Raw genomic sequence first — 16,702 nt, forward strand, 5'->3', positions numbered from 1 at the left:
ATATCTAACAAGTCTACAAAAGAGTGGCCAAAGTTTAGAACAGAATATGGCTATGTGTAAAGTTCTGTTTTACTATAACATGCATTTGTAAATCAGTGGTGACTTGTGCCCCAATGAATATCAACTAGAGCTTCACGTATAAGATGATGTACAGGTCACAATTTGTCTTTGCTTTAGCGGGCCTGAGTGACTTAAAATGTTATGCAAACAACATTGACTGTACCTCTTCCAAGACTTTGGCTTTATGTGACCAATCTGAATTCCCCCCTAGATTTGAGGAGCAAAGATAATACAGCTGCAAGCTGACATTTGGGCTACTTGTGAATCCAGACAGACGTTCATTCTGTAAGGGCTGACCTTTGCTGCTGTGCTGCGCTGTATTAGCGCAGGACGGTTCTGGGCTGACGAGCTGAAGTACTTTATCAAAGCCAGCAGGAAACAGGAAGGGAGCAGCCAGCTGTAGGGTCAGAGGTCAATTTATAGCACTAGGGGGGATAGTGTGGTGGCGGGGTTTGACAACAGCGTAGTGTTTTGAGGAAAAAAAAGCCTCCGCGCTTTGCTGTGGTAGCCGCTAGGGAGAGATGAAACATGGCAATCAAATGTGGCTCTTTTGTGTGACTCGCCATTGTTCATCTTGGCACAGCAGCTTAGATAACAGCAACAGTTGTATGGAGTAGTACAAACACTGACTACAGAGCTACTATTGTAGGATGGAGATGCCCGGGAGAGATGCCATTTAGTTCCTTTTATCGTCTTTTTTTTTTTTTTTAAGTTTTATTTTTTTAATAATAGAGACACCCAAACGATGATGCCCTTACTCGTCAGCATTGCTAAGCCTAATAGCAGTCACGTCAAATTAAAGGGCCTGTTATCATGGAAATTCAACTTTCTGGAAATTTTGACCAGGTCGCAATGTTAATTTTTCAACTCAAACACCCCCAATGTGTTATTTCCCTTCATTGAGTTCGTTCATATCAAAGACTTCTTTGCATATTCTGCACTCCGAGCAGATAATATGGGTTGAGCGGCAGCCACACGGTGAGAGGTGAGTTTCAGTGAACAAGCTGTTTCACTTTCTGGTTAGAAATCCAGCCACCAAAAAAATGAATTTACAATTAGTCAAAGACAAAACGCCATTAATTATAGGCATGTATTTAACCGTAGAAGGCTTAAAATACCAAGCTATATGCCTTTTGATATTAATTTTAAATCATATTCTGACACCAAGCCCCAAGTCTTGTAGACTTAAATGTGGTTTGCTAACCAATGGCAGCTGTGTGTCCTTTGTCCCAGTTTAACAGCAATTGTGCCAAAAGATTAACTATATCCTGGTGATATGAAAAATTGATGATCCATCCTTTGCCTTCATCCTTGGTCCACCAAGTCTTATGAAGTCCACCGAGAGCAGGCAAGCTTTAACCAAATTGTTCGCTAATTTGTAAATCACAGTTTAATATACGAACATCATATTATTTCATACCACGAATTGAATATGAACTAAATAAAATAACGAAAACATATAAAAAAATGAAAAAAAAAATGAAATGCTTGACTCACCAAAACGACTGTCCTCCACTCATTTCAATACAAAATCTATTTTTCTTTCTTTCCTCAGAAAGACTTCAATGACTTGGACGTAGAGTTTGTCTGCATTTCATTTCCAATAATAAATCCTTCTCTATTGACATGGACGCCAATGCTGAAAGTTCCGTTTGTCTAGTTTCCTTTTTGCTCTTCTTCAGCCATTGTGGGTTAAAACGAAGCGAGTAGATTTGATTTTTCTGCTAAATTTCCGCAGGTCTGGCTTCACTGTACGCTACGCCTTTAGTGCAGATCACCCAAGCAACACGGTTAGCTTGGTTGGATAGTTTAGTCATGTGGTGTTCACAAGCTCAGCTGTAATTGGTCGTCCTGAGCAACTGTTTTGTCATTTTCAGCTGCCAGAGAGAGACAAAATGGCTGCCCACAAAAAATGGGTAAAAACAGGTGGGGTTTTTGGTTGATTAATTAATATTACACAATTGAATATGAATCAAAATGGCACTTAAAAATGTGTGTGGTCACAGAACATGTAAAGACAATTTTTGGCTTAAGTTTTCCTCTATCAAAAACTACTTGATAAACATAATGTAAAATTTTCTTTTCAAAAAATATTTTTGGGGTAAAATACAATGTGCAATTTTTACTTTTGTTAAAAAAAAAAAAAAAAAAAAAGGAAATTGGGAGGGTGTTTAAAAACATTTTTATTACAGTTGATTACTTTGGAACTTATGCTCACTCCCATTTGCATAGATAATAAAAAGCAAAGAAAAACATCATTTGCATCATCATTTGGAAAGCCGTGTAGCTGGATGGATGTTAAGTTGGCCAGAAGCAATGTAGAGCAGAGGTGAGACTGGAGAAGAGAGATAGTTTCTAAGAACCACCTGGTTTCAGGATTTGATTACTGCTTTAATGATGTTCCTGTCTGCAAAGACCGACAGTAACTGTGTGTGGGAAGTACAGTATACCATCTTCCCGACAAACAGCAGAGTTTGTTCGTAAAATTTCACCATATGCTAAACTTAGGAAGCTATCCTCAGGCACAGCTCTTTCTTCAACGCCAGGCATTCATAGGGTACATAGTGCAGTGCACTGCAGCTGTAGTGTGGTAGGCCTTTTTATTACTGTCGCTCTCATGCATGTCAATTCCAACTGGCCAACAACCACACGCATTCTTCTTGTGTGTGGGTTCATAAATCAGGGTTCTTTTAGCATCACTCTTCTAAGGCTGCCGGGTGTGAGAGAGCTTTGCCAACACAGCACTCTTTCCCCTGATACAATCTCTCCCTTTGCATCAGTTGGTTGCTATTCTTCACTTATGCTGTATCTTGGAGAGGAATTTTCACGTTTCAATGTTTTTTGTTTTTTTTTCTTTTAGAGGTGATCTTGACGTGTGTGTGTGTGTGTGTGTGTGTGTGTGTGTTTTGGTTTTGTTTTTCATTTTTTTTTGGGGGGGGAGTGGTGTGACAATTTCATAACAGTTACACAATTTGTAAGTGGAATGCAACAAACACAAATAATGCCGCCATCTAGATTGTCACATGTAGCAGGAAATTTAATCAACTAATATAATAGTTTGCTAACAAAAGAAGGCTCAGTTAAACATGTGACTGGTGCACACAACTGCTGGTTGCGCAGTAATGTGCGGAGCAAATATAACTTTCTGGGTAGTTACTGTATAATCTGATTTAACCTCAGGTTTATCCCACTGCTGCCTTTTAAACGAAGGGTTCATAATAGGCATGTTACACAAAAGAACCAAAAAAATAATCATTATGTCTGACTTAGGACTCGTGTCACTTTTTAAAGTTAATAATATCAATGGAATGTTCTGTACTGCACTAAATTCTATACAGCAAAATATTTCTATTTGTATGCCATGCATGTGTAGACTTTTTTTCTTTGTAATCCAACTGTTGTGTCTATCACGATTCAAGTTGAACATTTTACCTATTCACTTCAGTTGACAGGCAGCAATTTTAATATCAGAAGCTATCAGTGAGTGAGTTAAGCAGAATTGTCTTGCCAATGGAACATTGCTTTATCCATGACCTTTTATATTCTCTACACTCACAGGAGGAACCTCACCAAGCTGTCTTTGATCTTCAGCCACATGCTGGCTGAGCTGAAGGCCATCTTTCCAAATGGTCTGTTTCAGGGCGACAATTTCCGAATTACCAAGGCTGATGCTGCAGAGTTCTGGAGGCGTGCCTTCGGGGACAAGTGAGACTTAAATTTGTTTTACCAATTATTTCCTATTATTACAAAGAGTTCAAGATAATAGTCATGGCCTTTCCTAGCACTCTGTATGATTTTGGGAACTGAGGATATTATTTGTTGGTGCTTTTTGAGTATAACACATTCCCATTCTGGGTTGATGTACAATTTCAATTGCTCAACATTCTGCATTACACACATTTTCAATGGGAGACAGGCCTGCACTGCTGGCAGGCCAGCCTGGTACTGAAGCTCTTTTGCTATTAACACATGTAGAACGAGGCTTTTTGTTGACACTGAAATACATCAGGATATCTCCAAAAAAAAATGTCGCTCTGATGGTAGCATATGCTGCTCCAAAATGAATACAGCATGTACCTTTCAGTATAAATGGTGACAAAACAGACGTTCAAGTTACTCATGTCATAGAAAAAGTTCTTTGTCATAGAAACTAACATGCCCCTAATCCTAACCCTATATATACAGTGAAACTCCTCTACAACGAAACCTGCATGTGCAAAAAAAATCCTCCTGTGTGGAAAAAAAAAAACCATGCCCTCTTTCTTAAAGTCTTTCCCTGTTTCTTACTTGCTCATACAACAAAAAATCCCCCTGTTGCATAATACGAAATGTTTTTTTTTTTTCTTGCACAGAAATTCACTAGGGTGAAAACAAGCATCAAGGAAATGTCTAGTTTGGGTCATACTTATACACACACACATACACACGTTTCTTACGTTTACATCTGTGACATAAGATTTGCTATCGGGAAAGGTCCCCTGTCGTGAAACATTTCTGGCTGAAAATATGAATTTGTTGTAGAGGAGTTCTACTGTCTATAAAATTTTGTGTAACAGTCCAGATTGTGTGCACGTATGTGGCGTGTGAGACTTCATCCGTGATTTCTTTCAAATAATTTGGACTCATAAAGCCACTGGAGAACTTCATATTGCATCAGTCAATTTCAAATAAGTTTGGGCTGACAATCACTTTTGTCACTTGAATTGGCATGGCTTTATCCGCCCCGTCTTTCTTTTGTCAGCACTAGTTGCTAGCAAGAGCTGGGACTTTGTATTTGCTGGATGCTGGGTGTCGGAACAGGCCATAATTTGCAGTTACCTAAAAGTGTCTTCAGCCAGCATGGCTCTTTCCCGCCTGCCTAGAAATTATATGTTAGGCTAGTAAAATAGTCTTGTGAAGTGTCAGCGCATAGGATCATTTATGTTGGGTTGGAATAGCAATAAAATGCTCCGTGAACCGAACCATACCACACGGTCAAAACCAGCATGAGCATCTGTCCCCTTAACTGGAGATGCTGCTTTTCAAGCCAAATATGTACATAGTACAGTATACAGAGATTTTCTAATTCATTTTTCTTTTATTGATGTATTATTTTGTGCCAAAGGACCATCGTGCCTTGGAAGGTGTTCCGTCAGTCTCTTCACGAATTCCATCCAATCAGCTCAGGCCTGGAGGCCATGGCCCTCAAGTCCACCATCGACCTCACATGCAACGACTACATCTCTGTTTTTGAGTTCGACATTTTCACCAGACTTTTCCAGGTAGTCAACCATGGTGGATTTTTATGAAATTATTAAATACAAATTTTTATGAAATTTTGAAATATGCAAAACCGTCACTATACACTTGCTCTCCTGAATTCTTCCACCTTTCCGTTTCCATCCCGAAGCTTATCTTTGCTATTATCCATACCTATGCAGATTTGATGACATTTAGACATGAGTCATGCCTCTCATCAGGAGGGTGCTAATCAAATCCACATTAAAATGCGACGTCTCTGTGTATTTTGAGCCTTGCAACCAGAACACTGGTACTTTCCCCGGGGTTTGCATAATAAGAAGCCACAGGAAAAAGGTCAGAAGGCGGATTTATCGTCAAAGCATACTCATCTTTTAAAGTTTTGCAATCATTTACTTATTAACACGTTGCTGCTTAAATTCTTATGTCATACTTTTTTTTCAAATGTTCTCATTTTACAATTCCTAGTTAACAGGATTATCAAAGCCTAAAAACATTGTTTTTTTGTTTTTTTTACATTTTCTTACAACACTTCCTCAAGCATTTTTAATGTCTGGAAATTCTAAATGGAAAGTGAAAATTTTGTGCTGTCCAATAATGATATGCTTACCGTTCACCTCTGAGGTGTGCGATGGACATTGTCGATTACTCTGAAACATAGCAAGATATCTCTGCTTATTTTCTTTGTACTCTTAATTATAAGATGTGTTCGACATGGCCCAAAGAAAGGAGAACTTCATGTTAAAAATGATACTTTTCTCCTACTTTCAATGTGATTTTAGTTGTAAGCATTGTCCATTGATTCGTCAAACTTTCTCTCATAGCCTTGGTCATCCCTTTTACGGAACTGGAACAGCTTGGCTGTCACACATCCAGGTTACATGGCCTTCCTTACTTACGATGAGGTTAAAGCGCGACTGCAAAAGTTCATTCACAAGCCTGGCAGGTGAGACAATCCAACACATTATTTGTCACCAACTACAGTGCATTTGGAAAGTATTTACAGAGCTCCTCATCTTACAGCCTCATTTCTATTTGTATTAAATTAACCTTTTACCTCAAAATTCTACACACAATACCCCATTATGACAAGCTCAGAATCAAGCAGAGGTGCATCCTTTTTCCATTGAGCAGCCTTGATGTTTCTGCAGCTCGAAGTCCACACCTTTCTATATAAAGTCCCACAGTTTACCGTGCATGTCAGCACAAAGACCAGCCATTAAATCAAAGTAATTGTTTGTATATCTGCAAGACTTAATTGTCTTCAGGCACAAACCTGAGGAACGGTAGAGAAAAAAAAAAAAAATGCTGCTTTGAACTTTCCAATGAGCACCTTCGCCTCCATTATATGTAAATCACCAGAATCATCAGGACTCTTCCTTGAGCTGGCTTGCCGTCTGAACTGGGCAATCAGGGAAGAAGGGTATTTGTCACAGAGGTGAACAAGATCCCAATGGTCACTCTGTCAGCATTCCTCTATGGAGAGAGGAGAGCTTTCCAAAAGGACAACCATCTCTGCTCCAATCCACCAATCAGGCCTGTATGGTCAAGTGACCACACGAAAGCCATTCCTTAGTAAATGGAACGTGGCAACCTGTCTGGAATTTGCCAAAAGGCACCTTAATGAGTCTCAGACCATGAGAAACATTTTTTTTTTTTTGTCAGATGAGACAAAGATTGAATTCTTGAGTGTGAATGCCAAGCGTCATGTTTAGAGGAAATCAGGCACAGCTCATCACCAGGCCAATACCATCCCTACAGTGAAGAATGGTGGTGGCAGCATCATGCTATCGGGATGTTTTTCAGCAGCTGGACCTGCCAGACTAGTCAGATTAAATGGAAAAGGAATGCAGCAATATACAGGTATAATCTGGATGAAAACCTGCTCCACACCACTCTCAACCTCAGACTGCTGCGAAGGACAACAACTCACAGTACACAGCCAAGTTCTCAAAGGCTTGTCTTTAGAAGCACTCTGTGAATGTCTTGGAGTTGTCTAGCCAGAGCCCAAACTTGAAGATTGAAAAACTCTGGAGAGACCTGAAAATGGCTATGCCTTGACATCTTCCATCCAACCAACTGGAGCTTGAGAATTGCAGCAATGAAGAATGTACATAACTGCCGAAAAATAGGTGTGCTTAGCTTGTGGCATCATATTCAAAAAGACTTGAGGCTGTAAGTGTTCCCAAAGGTAGATCAAAATAGGCTGTGAATACTGATGTAAATGTGATTTCTCAGTTTTCTATTCAAATTAAAATAAATAAAAAATTAAAAAAAAAAAAAAACGTTATTTTCACATTGTCATGTTTTTTTGTTTGTTTGTTTGTTTTTTTTTTTGGTAGAATTTTGCACCAAGAGATTATTGAATATATTTTTAAGCTGCAATATGGTGAAATGTTTAAAAATTGAATTGCTGTGGACACCTTTCAGTGCACATTTATATCACTTTATTCTGGAACATACCTGTATATTGTGTTGTGCGACAGTCTTTGCAGAGACTATTTTGTTAGGTCTTGATTTGCATAGATGCAGTGACAAGCAGGCGTTAGGGTGGGCATGTTTATGAGTATGTCTTTGTGTGAAGTGTGTGTGTGTGTGTGTGTGTGTGTGTGTGTGTGTGTGTGTGTGTGTGTGAATGAGACCGCAATACAGCGTAGTACTGGCACCTAGCATCAATAGCTTGATTGTTCACTGAAAGACGATGTCACTGCTTTGGCCAGCCCGAGTGGCGTGACGTTCACGTCCCACCAGGTTGGTGCGAACGTCATGACGCAACAATTTATATATAGTGCAGTTCTTGCCATTATAACACCTAAGAGCCACTATGCCCAAAATCAACAGTGTATCACTTAACCGGCTGCTACAGACGTCAATAGATGGTGTGCTGTCATACTGCATCATTGCAGCGTCTGTTTGCACCCCAAATGTGCTCATCATTTAAACAGTGTGAACAAATCTGGCCGCCTATCCATTGCTCCATGTTTTTTTCTTTTTTCCTCATTGCCGTCTCTTCAGTTACATCTTCCGGCTGAGCTGCACGCGGCTGGGCCAGTGGGCCATCGGCTACGTGACGGCGGATGGAAACATTCTCCAGACCATTCCTCATAATAAACCTCTCTTCCAGGCCCTCATAGATGGCTTCAGGGAAGGATTGTGAGTCCAGAAGTATTAACTTTGGCATGCTTACAGAAAAGTGTCATGCAAGTCTTAAGCCCGCCATTAGCTGACTCATAACCTATTTCACAGCAGTCATGAAAGTAGCTTGCTGACTAAGTAACTGATGAGAAAAAATTTCACTTCATTTAATCCACTATTAACTCTTTCAGTGACAAGCGTGATCTGAAAAGCATTTTCGAGCATCTTCTAAGGCCGACGGAATGTTTTTTTGTATGACTATGTAGATATTGGTGGTACCATGAAGGATTGGGTTCCATTTTTTTCCTAGAAAAGATTGTAAAATGCTATCTTATTCCATTCTTTAGTAATCACTTTTTGAAAATAGGTCATTTGAGTGACACCAAGCTTTTTTTGTGACATAAATACTTGTTTTTAGTAGCATCTGAAACATCTCAACAATTCTTCCCTTTGATAAAACATGAACAAAAAGAATGAAATATGTTTTTGATGGCAAAATAACAGTAAAGTGCTCTATTGGCATAATATTAAAGGGGAGTACTGGACACGAGTGTCATCTCTCCATTCATTAAAAAAAATAAACATAGATGATTAAGAATTCTTGTCTCCTTTTACAAGACTAAAGTTCTTGTTCATGGCACTGAAAGAGTTAAAACCAAAACAAAATTAAAAAATATTTATTACTTGTAATGACTAGTAGTTTTTGCGTGTTTTGCTTAGGGCTGGGCAATAGACTTATTTTGATTTGTCAGTTTAAAAATTGAAGTTTTGAAAATGAGCTTAGTCGTGAAATTGAGATTTGCAAAAGTGGCAGAATGCTGGATCGGTGGTTTGAAAGACAATCGTTTCTAACTTCATAATGGTGGCATTTAAAGGAATAGCTCACTTTTTTAGCCTTTTTTTTTAAACATTAAACAGTTAATATTTGTCTATAAATATCTCTTTCAGACCAGCCATTTTAGACACTCCTTTTGCCCAACACTTGAAAATATTTGGAAAATAAGTACCTGAGTGTCTGTACTCGTAAAAACATAATAAATTATTTGCTTGGCGATTTGAATAAATTCAACAACTAAATTATTTGTCACATACAAATCATACTTATCAATATAATTTGTTCACTTGCTGTCGACTGGAAATGGCATCACATTTGTTGAAGCTTCAGGTAAGCAATCAATCAGGGTGTGCCATGATTGGGTATTAACCAAGCCTTGAACACAGGTGATGTCGTCTTCAGTCGACTGCCAATAAAAACGTGTTTTAAATGTATACATTGTACATGAAAAATGATTATCAACTTAATAATATACAAAATATTTTCTTTTTACTGTGGCAAGTTTTCGCAAAAGCTATGAATGTTAGGTCTATGTTAAAAGTGATTATTTTTGTTTGTATATTTTCTACAGGATTTATTTTTTAAATCAAACCTTTAAATAGATGCTAGTTGGGTTTATTTATACAGTTAAAATTGATTAAAACCATAATCATCCAGAATGATTGAAAAAAAATCTAGTACACTATATGTGGTGTGTCAAAGTTTCCAGTATCCGTGTCACAAACACTATATATCAAATCCAAACTACTTTTGTTTGTTTTTTTTGTTTTTTTGTGAAGTAATTCCCAAGAGGTCTAATATACTTTTCAAGTCTTTTTTGGCACTTCATATTGTCCTGCGAGGATTCTTCCAATAACAACAGTTGTACAGTCATCAGGGCAATGTTGAGGTCATCCATGTCTTCAAAATAGGTTTTTGCATGACCCCCTTAAACTTTGGAAAGACTGGAAACAATTCACACAGAGCCAGGCCGCAAGAATGGGGAGTTGAGCACGTAAGGCGATGCTCTTCTCAGTCAGGAACTGAAGATAAACTCGTTCTGCCACACGAAGGCCCCAAGATCTCTTGCTAGATATACAGGTTGTTTTTGGGAACCACACTGAAGTAGAAAATGTGTACGTTGTAGTTTGGGTTTGAAATCTATCAGTTGTGATACCAGCCATGAAATGTCTTTGACACACTGCGTATTACCAATCACTTTTTGTGCATCTTCGCCTCCAGCTATTTATTTCCCGATGGCCGTCCCCAAAATCCAGACTTGACAGGACTGTGTGAACCGTCGCCACAAGACCACATTAAAGTCACACAGGTCAGACCCGCGCACTTTTTGATTTAAGAGATTGTAAATATTATTTTTTCAAATGTCACTCAACTAGAAAAAAATAACACACTCCTATTGCGCAGGGTATATTGCCTGGGCTCTTTTCAGTGATATTGACTCCTGGCCCCTGAGGGCTCATGGTTGCTTTTTCCTCTCTACTCCAGGAGCAATATGAACTCTACTGTGAGATGGGCTCCACCTTCCAGCTGTGCAAAATCTGTGCAGAGAATGACAAGGATGTGAAAATCGAGCCCTGTGGTCATTTAATGTGCACCTCCTGTCTCACAGCATGGCAGGTAGTAGAGTTTGTGGGTTTGTTGTCTTTGACGGGGCGAATACACATTCCTTACCCCGTGTCCACCATCGCAGGAGTCCGAGGGACAAGGCACAGGCTGCCCTTTCTGTCGCTGCGAGATTAAAGGTACCGAGCATATTGTTGTGGATCCCTTTGACCCCAAGGACAACAGCGGGAGCTCCTGCAGGTCTCTTTTCGGAGCAGAGGGTGCGCCTTCACCTAGCTATGATGACGATGATGACGACAGACTTGAAGACCCACACCTAATGATGAGCAAACTCGCTTGTACAAAGGTAGCTTTGTGTAAATTGTATTTATTTTATTTTAATATGCCTGAGTCATTATTTTTCCTCCCATTGTGTACCTGAATGGTGTCTGTGGATAAAATACTTTTTTTTTTTTTTAATTTTCACTGTACGTCAAAAGTTGAAGCTCCTCTCTAGGATCTTTCATTTTTGTCTTTAATGGTACCTTTTTATGGTCCCCGTGATATCATTTGCGGTAAAGTTTCCCTCGTTTATCTGCCGCTGGGATGCTACATTCATATTTTACACTGTCTTAGGTGGAGTGGGTAAACACTGTTTTTGTTTCATGGCCTCACTTATTTTGGACTTATTTTGGAAATCATCTATCTATATGTTTGGTGTTTACCTATAATGGGTCATAATTTTTGTTGTTGCTACCTAAATATTTCATGTTTTGGGGAAATGAACTTTGTTTAGAAACTGATTTACTGTCATGATTACATTTAAGCTGCAAGTTAATGTCTTATTTTGACTGTTAGAAGAATTAATTTTCTGTTATGTCATCCAGTTTGAGGAAGTGGTTTGCTCTTTTGAGTTATCTAAGATTAGAACACCTGACAGTCAGTAAACTATTTATTGTAACATTAAAGTTGTGTTTTGTATGGGTGATGCAGGTGGAACGTCCCCCATCGCCTATGTCCATCACCCCTCAGTCCTCTCTTCCTCCCGTGCCACCCAGACTGGACTTGTTACCACATAGACCCCCGAACCCACCTGGTGCCTCCAGTCCTGGAGTCACTACAAAGGTCAGTGGAAGAGGGAAACTATATGACTCTTATAACTGTAGATTGGGTATGAACACATTATGTATTGTTATATTTTTTAATATTCATTTTTACGCAACATGTTGCCATCTTAGGGACATTTAACTACATTCACATTAAGGTAACCTCTCCACTCAGCATTTTTCTGTACCACGCAGCAGTTGGTCGATCACTTTATTTTTAATTTTTTTTTGTAGAGGTAATAAAGTAAGTGTACTTGGAGAGGGAGTTGTTTACGCCAGTTACAGTTCTAAATATGGCTCATGCAGATAGTAAGCTTTCAGGAAATGGCCCATATTGTGCTGTAGAATGGCTGTTTTCACAGCTCTGAGTCAACCAATGGCAACAATGTTGTTAAGAGGAAGTGAGAGCATTCTGTTGCTGTGTGGCAGAGTTTTACCACACCAACTGCCTTACCCTTCTCTTTTTCAATGGTTTGTGCTCAGCCGAACTATCTTCCTGATGGTTGCTAACGACCATGAGGTCTACACAAATCAAACGTACACAGAATATTTGTTTGATGTTGCTTTGACTAGACTCATTGCATTTTATAAAATTGCCAAAGTTTTATCAGCCCTTAATCAGAAACAGAGTATGCTAATCAAATTTGGTCTATGTAATTACTTAATTCTGCAATAATTGGATGCTGAAAATGTCCCTGGATAGGAATATTTTAGTATAATTTTATAATTTATTTTGGTATAATTTAGTATAATTTATTATGTTAATTTTAGTTTCCCACATGATCAGTTTGTCAAAGCTCAAGAAATTAGGATTTAAAGTATTATGTCATTGTGTAACACAACACTCTAAATTGCGTTGTCATTTCTGTGAGAAAAAGAGCTATCCAAGGGCATCTGTTTTAATTATCCATCACCATGTATTCTCAGTTCATTATTTTTTTAAAAGGCTCAACTTTTGAAACGTTGAACCTCATCAGATTGACCAACTGTGTCTGATGAACCTTTTGAATGATGAATAATGGTACCAGATACACTCTTATATGATGAAGGAAACAGCACATATTGTGTTTGCATCAGAAATAGGGATGTCACAATCCCATCGTTTTTCAAATGGATTATCCTTTCGATTGTTCAAACGATCATGTAATCATCACACACACACACACACACTTTTTATCATACCAGGTAGAATGTGAGTTATTTTTTTTCTTTGTAATCTAAAATTGAAATGAGTGGATATAACTATTCATTATTTATTTTCTTCTGTAGGTATGAATTTTTAGACCAGCAAAATTTGCCTTTGCTAAACCGGTTAGCAATCGTGATTAGTAGTAGTGCCAGTAATTACATTTAAGATTAACAAAAACTAACTACGATCTAGTTCCCACTTTCATAGGGTTATATGTACATTAAACATGTAATAGTGTCCTTAAAGACACATACAGAGGATGATTCAACAATATTCCTTGAGTAAACACGAATGCAACTGCCTGCAAATTTGTTTCTACAAGGAAACTGGGTACGTTTTATGCTTGACTGCTCCCTACTGGTTAAAATTTGAACACCTTAAACCGAGCCACAATAAATTGTAGTGATAGATTATATTCTCAGATACCACTTGAAGTCAGATGGGATAGGCGCGAGCAAGCCTGTGACCTTTGTGAGGCTAAGTAACTCTAGAAAATGGATGGATGAATGGATGGCTAATACAGCCCTTGTGCTTTTTGGGAAGGTCACAACATTCCTTTTCCATTTTTGTGGGAAGCTCCAATTGCTGATATTGTCATGAAAGCCCACTAACTACTAAATCAGTAAGTGTTTTTAAGCACACAAATAGCTAGCAGCAGCCATTTGGCCACAAGGTGGTACACCAGGAAAAGCACTGGCGTCATAATGGCAAGACCGTGTGTATATGTGTCTTTTTTTTTCTTAAATTCTGCCCGTGGTATGCATTTTCCACTTTGCAAACACACACACACACACACACACCCTAATCCAAACAACAAGCAAAACTAATGAGTTGTCTATTTCACTGTCCTTTCTAGGCAGCATCTCATCACAAAGACAAGCCCCTGCCTCTTCCCCCAGCTCTGAGGGATCTCCCCCCTCCACCTCCTCCCGACCGCCCCCACACGTCTGCCCCGTGCTCGGAAGGGCGCTTACAGAGACGACCTTTACCCTGCACACCCGGCGATGCTCCCAGAGATAAACTGCCTCCAGCGCCCCCAAACCGTCCGCCCACCGACTGGAACTCCCGGCCTGTTCCCAAAGCCCCGACATCCTCGTCTTCGACCTCCTCATCTTCCTCATCCAGTCAAGTCTCTGTTGTGGGTGTGGACATTCGTGCAGGTGTCAGGGAGCTCTCCAACCGACACTCCCTCCCTTTGGCGCTGCCTTCTGCTCTAGACATACGCACAGACCCGCAGAAGAACAATAACTCTCTCAGTTTGGACCACCAGCTGGTTAGCACGACCGCGGAATACCACACCCACACTTTCAGCAAATATTATCATGCGGAGTTGACCGATAGATTCACAATTGTATTACATTAACATTATCATTTCCTTTGGCTGACTGCACTGACATTTTCTGAGCTTCTTCCGTTTCCTTTTCAGAACTTTGTCTCAACAGTTGGACATGATTATGATAACCCTAAAGTCAAGCCGTCGTCCTCTGCGAATGCCATCTACACACTGGCAAGCAGGTATTTCTTTTAAGACGCATGTTCATGAAGTTAGAGATCAACACAGCGGCTCACAGAAAGACTTTTCTAGATTAACGTTTTGCTTTGCAGTCTAAAAATATTTCGTTTGCCTGTCTCAACATTTTGATTGTCAGGTAATCACTTGAGTTTGTTTTTTATTGTTGTTGTCTTGAGTTGCAAGCAAAAACTTGTTCTCGATGGCTGCGAACCTGACAACAAACAGCAGATGACAGAGAATAATTCTTCAAAATAGCATTTTATTCAAGCTGTTTATTGCCATTCACAGCTGAAGTTCACTTCAAAATAAAATAAAAAAAAAAATTCATGCTGTGAATTTTGTCATCACATAGATTTGCCATACAAAAGTTCACAAGCTAAATGCTGTTACAAAGTGCAAGATAACATAGCTATAAATCTTTCTAAGTACTATACTGCCCCCCTGGTGGCAAATGCACTCACACCACAAGGAGTAACACAATGTCGAGTTGCATTGAATATAAGACAATGCATGAATTGGGTAATTCTTGAAATTATATTAAATTACGATACTATTGTGTTTTGCATTACTATTAAGTACTATTTTACTTAAAAAACAATACATTTTGGGGGGCCTAGAACAAATGAGTAGCATTTTCGTTCATTTCAGTAGCAAAAGATGTGTTGAGAAATATTTCTTTGAGTAAAGAATGTGGCCATGGAACAAACCTACCTCATAAGTCAATGCATTCTGTATGTTTTATGTCCCAGACCGTCTTCAGTTGCGAGGTCAGCGACAGGCGAGGAGGCTCGCGACAGCGAGGAGGAGTCCGAGTACATGATCCCCTCATCTCGACCCGTCCTGTCCCACATGGCGCCACCACCTATAGGGGAAAGCCCCCCTGTCCCGAGGCCACCGCAACCTCAGCCTCTCTTTGCCATTCAGACGCAGACTCAAACTATTAGCTTCAACCCGCGGTACTCAAATGACTTGCTTCACATGATCACTTGGCAGTGGTGCCGATGATGCTCAGATCTGATTGTTTATGTTTGCAGGCAGACACTAGGCGAGCAGGAGGACAGCCCACCAATGTACGAGGCCATGTACAACATCCAGGCCAGGTCGCAGCAAGCCAGAGATTCAGGTTACTAAACCGCAATCATAAACTGAAGGACGTACATCATCTCTGCTGTATCCTGATGCATTCGTCTTATCTTCACCAATCCAGATTATTCTGAGCTCCCCCCTCTGCCGATGACCAACGGCCCCAGGGAGCACACCGCGGAGGACAGGGAGGACGAGGACAACGGCTACGATTTCCCTAAACCGCGATTGCCCATGCCCCCCACCCGACGGGCCATTTCGGAACTGGGGGGATCCTGCTCATCAACTTCATCCTCCTCGTCCAGCTCATCCTCCGTGGCAGCTTGTAAGTTGTTTTACAGTGTTTACGAGTTCTGTAGTCTTAAAGGTCCCTGCTTTCAAGTCTTTTCACAATGATGTACCCCCTGTGAAATATTATTTCAAATAATTACCCCCTAACTAGGGAAAATAATTTTTATAGAGAGAAAAAGTACATTTGCAGTGGCATCTCTTATTGTTTTTTAGGCGAGAACTCCAGAAGATGGAGCATGTAACATCATTTGTTTTATTTCTGCCTCATCTGCTAGATAAATGCCACTAATGTGCTTCCTCACAAAACATAACAATTTAAAAGCATATAACCTTTTGTAAACCGGGCACTATAATACAACTAGGCAATCAATTGATTCATATTTAAATAAATTTGCTCTTGAGTTGAAAAAAAAAATGTACTGTTTCTGTCACCGTATTAAAGAAGCATGAAATTAGATTTGCTGATATCTGCAGAAACCCAGTTGAAATGTCACGCATCCCCTTATCGCGTTCTCGTAACCTGAGGATGAACCACGGCTATTTGGGGTACATTTCACTTATTGTAGTCTCTGAATAAGTCAGTTTTTGTTTTGCCTGGAACACATCAGATTTTTATTTGCAAAGTTTTTCTCTTTTCTATTGGTTAATCATTTTTCATGATTTCAGTCTAGGTGATCTGATCACAACCAGTTTATTTTGATCACTTTTTT

General features: G+C 39.5%; 1 protein-coding gene across 2 annotated transcripts in view; it reads left to right on the forward strand.

Annotated features, from left to right (window-relative positions):
* Positions 1 to 16,702, forward strand: part of cbl (Cbl proto-oncogene) — a 31,219-nt gene that overhangs the window by 10,715 nt on the left and 3,802 nt on the right. For both annotated transcript variants that reach the window (XM_088427233.1, XM_088427235.1), the window contains 13 exons: positions 3,619 to 3,765; positions 5,165 to 5,321; positions 6,123 to 6,244; positions 8,314 to 8,451; positions 10,490 to 10,577; positions 10,754 to 10,885; positions 10,959 to 11,177; positions 11,804 to 11,935; positions 13,962 to 14,378; positions 14,532 to 14,620; positions 15,368 to 15,574; positions 15,653 to 15,741; positions 15,826 to 16,026. In XM_088427233.1, the coding sequence (XP_088283359.1) occupies positions 3,619 to 3,765; positions 5,165 to 5,321; positions 6,123 to 6,244; positions 8,314 to 8,451; positions 10,490 to 10,577; positions 10,754 to 10,885; positions 10,959 to 11,177; positions 11,804 to 11,935; positions 13,962 to 14,378; positions 14,532 to 14,620; positions 15,368 to 15,574; positions 15,653 to 15,741; positions 15,826 to 16,026 (2,138 nt within the window). The remainder of the gene's footprint in view (positions 1 to 3,618; positions 3,766 to 5,164; positions 5,322 to 6,122; positions 6,245 to 8,313; positions 8,452 to 10,489; positions 10,578 to 10,753; positions 10,886 to 10,958; positions 11,178 to 11,803; positions 11,936 to 13,961; positions 14,379 to 14,531; positions 14,621 to 15,367; positions 15,575 to 15,652; positions 15,742 to 15,825; positions 16,027 to 16,702) is intronic.

Source organism: Hippichthys cyanospilos, chromosome 11 (assembly GCF_059441005.1).
Source record: "Hippichthys cyanospilos isolate Australia breed blue-spotted pipefish chromosome 11, RoL_Hcya_1.0, whole genome shotgun sequence".
Lineage (NCBI taxonomy): Eukaryota > Metazoa > Chordata > Actinopteri > Syngnathiformes > Syngnathidae > Hippichthys > Hippichthys cyanospilos.